Below are 6735 nucleotides of genomic sequence, written 5' to 3'. Positions count from 1 at the left end.
CTTCCATACTTTGTGGGCTGACTGTGGCTATTTGTTGAATAATCTGTTTTAAGCACTCACTGGTTTGCTTCACTATTCGCTACACAGTTGGAAGCACTTATCATTTACGAGAAGCGTATACTTACCGTTTTTCTTTTATGTTCTATAATAAAGGGCTTTGCATATTTATTAGCTGACAGCAGTGAGCATTATATACATCTCATTTGTTTGTGGTTGTCTGTATTTCCTGCTGTTAGCAGTCCAGCAGAAAGCCAAAGGAAGACGTTACAGGAGTAGCGGCACTTCGGCCTTTCCATCAGATTTTCAAAAGAACATTACATTCACACAGAACTATTTTCAAAACATGGAAGCTTGCAGGTGATCAAGGACAAATAGGCAAAATGACTGAAATACACCTTGTGTGCAGCTGTCAGTATTTTTTTCCTCTTTGTAGACTTCCAGTCACCTCCCATTTCACACTGGCTGTTCTTCATTTCACACTGAAAAAGGAAGTTCTCATTTTCCAGCACAGTGCTGATCCCTGGTCAACTTTAGTTCTTGCTTCCTGCAAGGTTTTGCACAAGTGTGTGTAGCCTTTGGTGGAGGAGAACGTAACAGTGAAGCCACCAGATGCTATATTCTCTCTCCCACTTACACAACAAATGGGACGAGACTGCTCCTCCCTAACGGACCATTCTTTTTCCCTGAGGAAACGAGTATCCAAGACTTGCACTCTTACATGAAGTTGCATTATGTTTTCTGCTGCTTACTGAACAGCGCACCCATCTTCTTTGATAAATTCTGTTACAGATATACAAGACATACACGTGTATATCTATTTCACAGAGTCCTCCTCCTGTGTCGGGCTAGGTGGGGATACCCCGGAGACCCGCGCTATGGGCGGGCAGGCAGCGTGGGGGCTTCGCTCCCCGCCCGCAGCTGCGGGGATGTCCCCCCTTTGCGGGGCAGTGGGCGCTCCCACGCGAGTACCAGCCGCCCGGGTGCACTCAAAGCCGGGCAAAGCACGCCTGTGGCGGGGAAGGCAAACAGGCGCACTGACCGTTTCCCTCTCGGGCTGCCGGTTTCCCCCGGCCCGACGGAGCGGAGCCCCGCAGGGAGCCCAGCCGGGGTCGGTGGGGCGGAGGAGGGCGGGGAGCAGGTGAGGGCGGAGAGGCGCCCCCGCGGGCCGGGCCGTGTTGTGCCGGGGGCGGGCGCAGGAGGATGCTGCGGCCGGCGAGCGGAGCGCAGCCTGACGCAGCGGCGGCCCCAGCCGCGGCGGGCGTGCGGATGGCGGGCGGCGGCGGGACGCCGCGGGGCTGAGGGGCGGCGCCGCCGCCGCGCCGCGCCGCGCCGCGCCGCGCCGTGCCGTGCCGTGCCGCGGTCGGCCGGGCGCCGCTGCAGGCTGGCCCCCTGCGGCTGCCTGCGGGGCGGCGGCAGCGGCGGGCGGGCTGCCGGGATGATCCGGTTCCGGAGCTCGAGCATCAGGTCGCTGAGCCCGGAGATGAAATGCACCGTGCGGCTGCTGGACGACTCCGAGATCTCCTGCCACATCCAGGTGCCGGCGGGGAGAGGGGCGGCGGCGGCGGGGCGGGGCGGTTCGGCGGGCAGCGGCACCCCAGCCTGGGGGCGCGGAGCCGGGCCGGGACCCAGGCGGCGGCTCCCCGGCGCCGAGCCGGTCGCAGGGCCCGGGCGGCGGATCGGCGCGGCCGCGGCGGGAGCTCCCCTCACGCCCCATTCCCCTGCGCGGGGCTCCGCGCACCTGCGGCGCGGGCAGCCGCGGCTCCTCCGCCGCCTCCCGGCGCTGCGCCACGGCATTGCACAGCACGGCACGGAGCCCGCCCGGCCGTTGCTGGAGCCGCGGGGTCCGCCGTGCTCCGGCACCCCCGGCACGGCATCCCCGCGGGCAGGAAGAGCCCGTTGGGCTGCGGCGCCCCCGAGGAGCGGTGGCCCGGGCGAGGAGGGAGACCCCGGCGGCGCCTTCCCCGTCCAGCGGCGCGGTAACGGAGCGGCCCGGTGGGCACTTCTTGCTGCGGAGGTGCTGTGCAGGCAGGTCCTGCTCTCCGGGGCCGGGAAAGCCCTGCCTCGGGAGCAAGGCCCGCGGCGTGCCGTGTCAGGAAACGCCGTTACTGAGATACTGGGCAGAGTTCAGAAGGAAGTGCTGGTCCCCCTTCCTCTTAATTTAAGGCAAAAGGTAACTTACAGAAGGCTTTTCAGTGATAGCAGTTGTGCAGCTGGAAAGAAAGCAACTTTGCTGTTGTCCCTCGTCCTAATTACTTACTCCCTTTTAATTCCTTTAAGTAATAAGGATAAGGAGGCAAAGACTAAGGAGCCTGTGAATTTCTCGTGGAAAAGCAACGTTTTTGGTGCATGCAAGCAGGGGTATTTTAGGTGTCCTAACAAGACACAAAGTCTGCTGCGTTATGGAAGCCCTATAGGTTCTTAAACTGCAAGTGTTAGAAACCAAGTTACTCTGCTTGGAATTTCCGTGGTATTCACAGAATCACTGAGATGAACTTGGCATCCCGATCAGAAGACGTGAGTGGTCTTTTAGGAAGTTGTTTGTCACTCACAGTATGTCTTTCTGTCTCTCTGGTAGCATGAAATATCCACAGCTTTAAATCAAGTTGGTGGTCTTGTACAAAGACCAACTATGGCTGAAAAAATCAAGTGCTTCTGTTTTTTGTAAGTTCCAAAGGAGCCATTAATATAGAATAGAATAGTTACAGTTGGATGGAACCTACAATGATCATCCAGTCCAAGTGCCTGACCACTTTTGGGCTGACCAAACCTTAAAAAAGTATTATGAAGGCCATTGTCCAAATGCCTCTTTTTAAGGCAGCAGCAGGCTTGGGTCATCAACCACCTCTCTAGGAAGCCTGTTCCAGTGTTTGACCACCCTCTCGGTAAAGAAATGCTTCCCAATGTCCAGTCTGAACCTCCCCTGGCATGGCTTTGAACCATTCCCATGTGTTCTGTTGCTGTATCCCAGGGAGAAGAGCTCAGCATCTCCCTCTCCACTTCCCCTCTTCCAGAAGCTGTAGAGAGCCATGAGGTTGCCCCTCAGCCTCCTTCTCTCCAAACTAGACAAACCCAGAGTCCTCAACCACTCCTCACAGGACATGCCTTCCAGCCCTTCCACCAGCTTTGTTGCCCTCCTCTGGACACATTCAAGGACCTTCACATCCTTCTTAAATTGTGGGGCCCAGAACTGCACACAGTACTGAAGGTGAGGCTGCACTAACGCTGAATACAGCGGCATAATCACCTCTTTTTACCAGCTGGTGATGCTGTGTTTGATGCAGCCCAGGGTGCGGTTTGCCCTCCTGGCTGCCAGGGCACACTGCTGACTGACATTGAGCCTGCCGTCCACCAGCACCCCCAGATCCCTTTCTGCAGGGCTGCCCTCCAGCCATTTGTCTCCCAGTCTGTACTTGTGTACTAGTTACACTCAAACACCATGTAGCCTGGAAATAACAGGAAATTACTGAAACATCTTGTACCTCTATCATTGTAGTGCTCTTGTTAATGAATAGCATGGTTATGAGATCATAGCTTTGATGGGTAAGAAGCAGAATGGCCTTCAGAGTCTTTTCTCGGAGCTTAATGCAAGCTTTGCATAGCTTATTTGGCATCTTGAAAAATTAGTGTCTTTAAACAATGATGAATTTAAAGTCAGAATCTGAGATGGTGTCATTACAGCTCTGTAGATTTATAGCGCTCAACAGATTTATATGTGCTAAGAGTATGCCCTTTGACGCCCTGAGGGCAGAAAAAGCCAGTCATTTCTTTAGGTGTTACATTGTGCAAGGTGAGGTAATGAGCTGAGAACCAGTTGGATCATATTGCATCCTTGTGGCTCATTCCACATGTAATGCATGCAGGGGAAAAGTGTTTTACACCACAGTTGAAAATGTTGTAATTATTACAGTTCTAAGGGTAATCCTGAAAATTGAATTCTTTTCTAAACTCGTCTAGAACTTGTTTTCCTGGGACTTCACGCTGACAAACAATAGTTAAAAGGCTTCTGGTTTTGTTCACTAGGATTTTTCAGGTACTGAAATTCTAAACATGTAAATGCAGATCCTGGAGTGAGGAACTACTTCGCTATTGGTCACTTCAGCAGAAACATGCAATTAATGATGACAATTCATAGTTGTGACTTACCTTTCACTCTTTCCTGTGCCACATGCTTTGAACCGCTTAATCCTGTCTATAGATAGCTACCCCTTATCTATCACTGTATATACAGAGGAGATATAATTTAGCTGTATAATTTATTTATCCTCTTGTATGTGCATAGCTGTTAAGACACTAGACTAACAAATCCCAAACCACTCAACTTTTTTGTCTCTAGCCTCTTGATCAGATCTGTATTTGAACTTCATGATGTGGACAAAACTTGCTAGGAGCTTTCACAATGCTACAATTTTGTTTTTCAATGGAAAAAAAATGTTGAGAGTAAGTTGTATATATGTGTATCGATGCATATTCACTGGGACAAAATACCCAGATGATGTGCTGCTGGGTTAACAGCAGATACCAGGGTTGTGCCAGCTGGAACATGTTGGACAGCTGTGTTTTGGTCATTAAGAAGATAAGAAAGCCTAATTCTACAACACTGAGAAATGCCAACAGAGTCTCTTAAGGACATGGGATGGAGTAAGGAACGGTGATGACTGAAATTCTAGCTGTGCGTTTTCAGGGGGAAAGGAGGGGACATACACAGCTAGTCTGGATGGTGATGTACGTAGCTGGTGATTTGCTGCATTTTACCACACTAAGTTTTGCCAAACCCTGCTTTTTCAAGTGTATCTTTCCAGCAGTTGGCTTGCACACACGGTCTAGTATCAGAGGTCCCCAGTACCACTTCAGTGCAGAGATGTTTGCTAATTAAAATCTTTGTGGATGCACCGCAGATCTTTGGCCCTACAAAATGCGCAACCAGAATTGTGTGTTACCCAGCTAAAACACTGGGAGGTATTGTTAGGAAAAGTAAGTGAGAGCAGATATATTTAGGTGCTGCATATATACATGTATTATTTTTTTAAACCCTATGTAAATTTCATAGTGTTTAGGTAGGAAAATAAAATACATTTTTCTTTTTACTATTAAAGTTCTTTCAAAGCAGTGTTTCAGCAAGTCAACAGGCTAATAGAGCCTGCTTTTGGAAATTACATTTTATAGCAAACAGTCTGGTGACAGCATGTGGGGTGGTGTGGGGAGAATCAGAGATGAATCATGCATTTGCAGACTCCAGCCAACTAGTTATCGAGCTGTGCAGCTGCCATGTAGGTCACCAAGTTGCTCAAGGCTAGGTTTGCAGCTCAAAGGTCGGGATTCAGTGTGTCGTCCTCCTCATCTGAGAGACTTCGTGACTGCAAATTAGCTGAAGTGGTGACAGACACAGGAAAGGGCTGGGGCCCGAGGGACACTTAACTGATTCTTGTGATGACATTTATTTTCCCGTGTTTTTTGTTTGTTTGTGAAGGCTCTCCGGGACCCGTATGTCGGGCAGTCTTACGGCAGCAGTAGGGTGAAGCTGCAGTGGCACAGCTAAAATGGAGAGGTTATGAAAAACAGCCTGAAGGGCCAGTGGCCACTGTGTTTCCATGTGCAAGAGAGAGAGGTGACCTGCTTGTGCAGGCTGCCTGATAAAGCACAGAACCAAGGCTTGAAAGAGGGCAGTAGGTCTTCAAAACTACTGGAAATGTGTCTGGAGCAGCAGGAAGACCTCCTTTCTGGAGGTACTAATGAGATCCTTATTTTCTGAGTTGTTGACATAACAAGCATTTTATTCCCATTTTTGCAGGCTTCATGCAAAAACTTCAAGCATCTAATTAACCTTTTAGTAACAATAGCCTAAACATCTCGAACAGTAAGGAAACAAAATTTTTTTTGCCTGGCTTATTCTGTAAGATTAGTTGTGCGAATTTCAGTTGTGAGTGAAGTTAACCGTCAAGGTCCTGTTATGGCAGACGGTTATTAAATATGTAAGTACACCTTGGGTTCAGTGGTGCTACTGGCATGCTTTAAGTAAGGCATGGACTTCAGTATACCTTGTTTAACCGAAGTGACTCTTGAGCATGCTGCTGTTCCTTCAGTTTTTTTAAAATATGAGTAAGTGTGTGTTAGTAACCATTATAACTCTAAATTTATTTCTCTATATGAGGTTAATACAAAATTATAAGCTCACTCTAGAAAAATGCTACATTTAAGATATTACTTAATTTTTAAATTAATAAAAGTTTTACTTGATTCCTTGAGCTGTTTAGGTCCAGCTGTGCAAAACTGGAGATAAGTCTGGCATGAACCAGGCTTTTCCCTCAGCTGGAGCTTATTATTGACAGTGGTACTGAACTTTGCTTCCTGTGTGTTTATTTGTAGGAATACTGTATGACTGGATCTTCTTGTGCCTCAGCCCATATGTAAACTTGTGTAGTAATGGGGCCTTTATAATGATACAGGTTTTGCTTTGTATGAGCTTTCCCAAACAAAAACCTGTATAGGTATCCCCAAAAATATCACTTAGCTACACTACTGATCTTTTTTTGTATGTATGTATCTCAATGATTATTTGGTTGTTGTTTAAAATAACAAACTTGAATTTCTGTGCATGTCCAGCTTTTGAGCAAGGAGAAGACATGATTTTTAAAAACTGGTTTAGAAATCAGGTAGAAAAGCAGAGCAAAGCTTTGGTTTACTTGTGGTCTGTTCTTAGACCTTTCACCTTCTTTTGCGTAAGTAAAAATGAGGGTC

The 6735-nt window shown here is 48.7% G+C and overlaps 1 protein-coding gene across 1 annotated transcript in view; it reads left to right on the top strand.

Annotated features, from left to right (window-relative positions):
• The first annotated feature begins 1435 nt into the window (after nt 1-1435).
• FRMD3 (FERM domain containing 3) overlaps nt 1436-6735 on the top strand; it is a 148016-nt gene continuing 142716 nt past the window's right edge. Inside the window, exon 1 of the mRNA XM_059833898.1 lies at nt 1436-1534. Coding sequence (XP_059689881.1) covers nt 1436-1534 — 99 coding nt within the window. The remainder of the gene's footprint in view (nt 1535-6735) is intronic.

This window comes from Gavia stellata, chromosome Z, assembly GCF_030936135.1.
Source record: "Gavia stellata isolate bGavSte3 chromosome Z, bGavSte3.hap2, whole genome shotgun sequence".
Lineage (NCBI taxonomy): Eukaryota > Metazoa > Chordata > Aves > Gaviiformes > Gaviidae > Gavia > Gavia stellata.
This window is presented reverse-complemented; position numbering and strand designations above follow the sequence as displayed.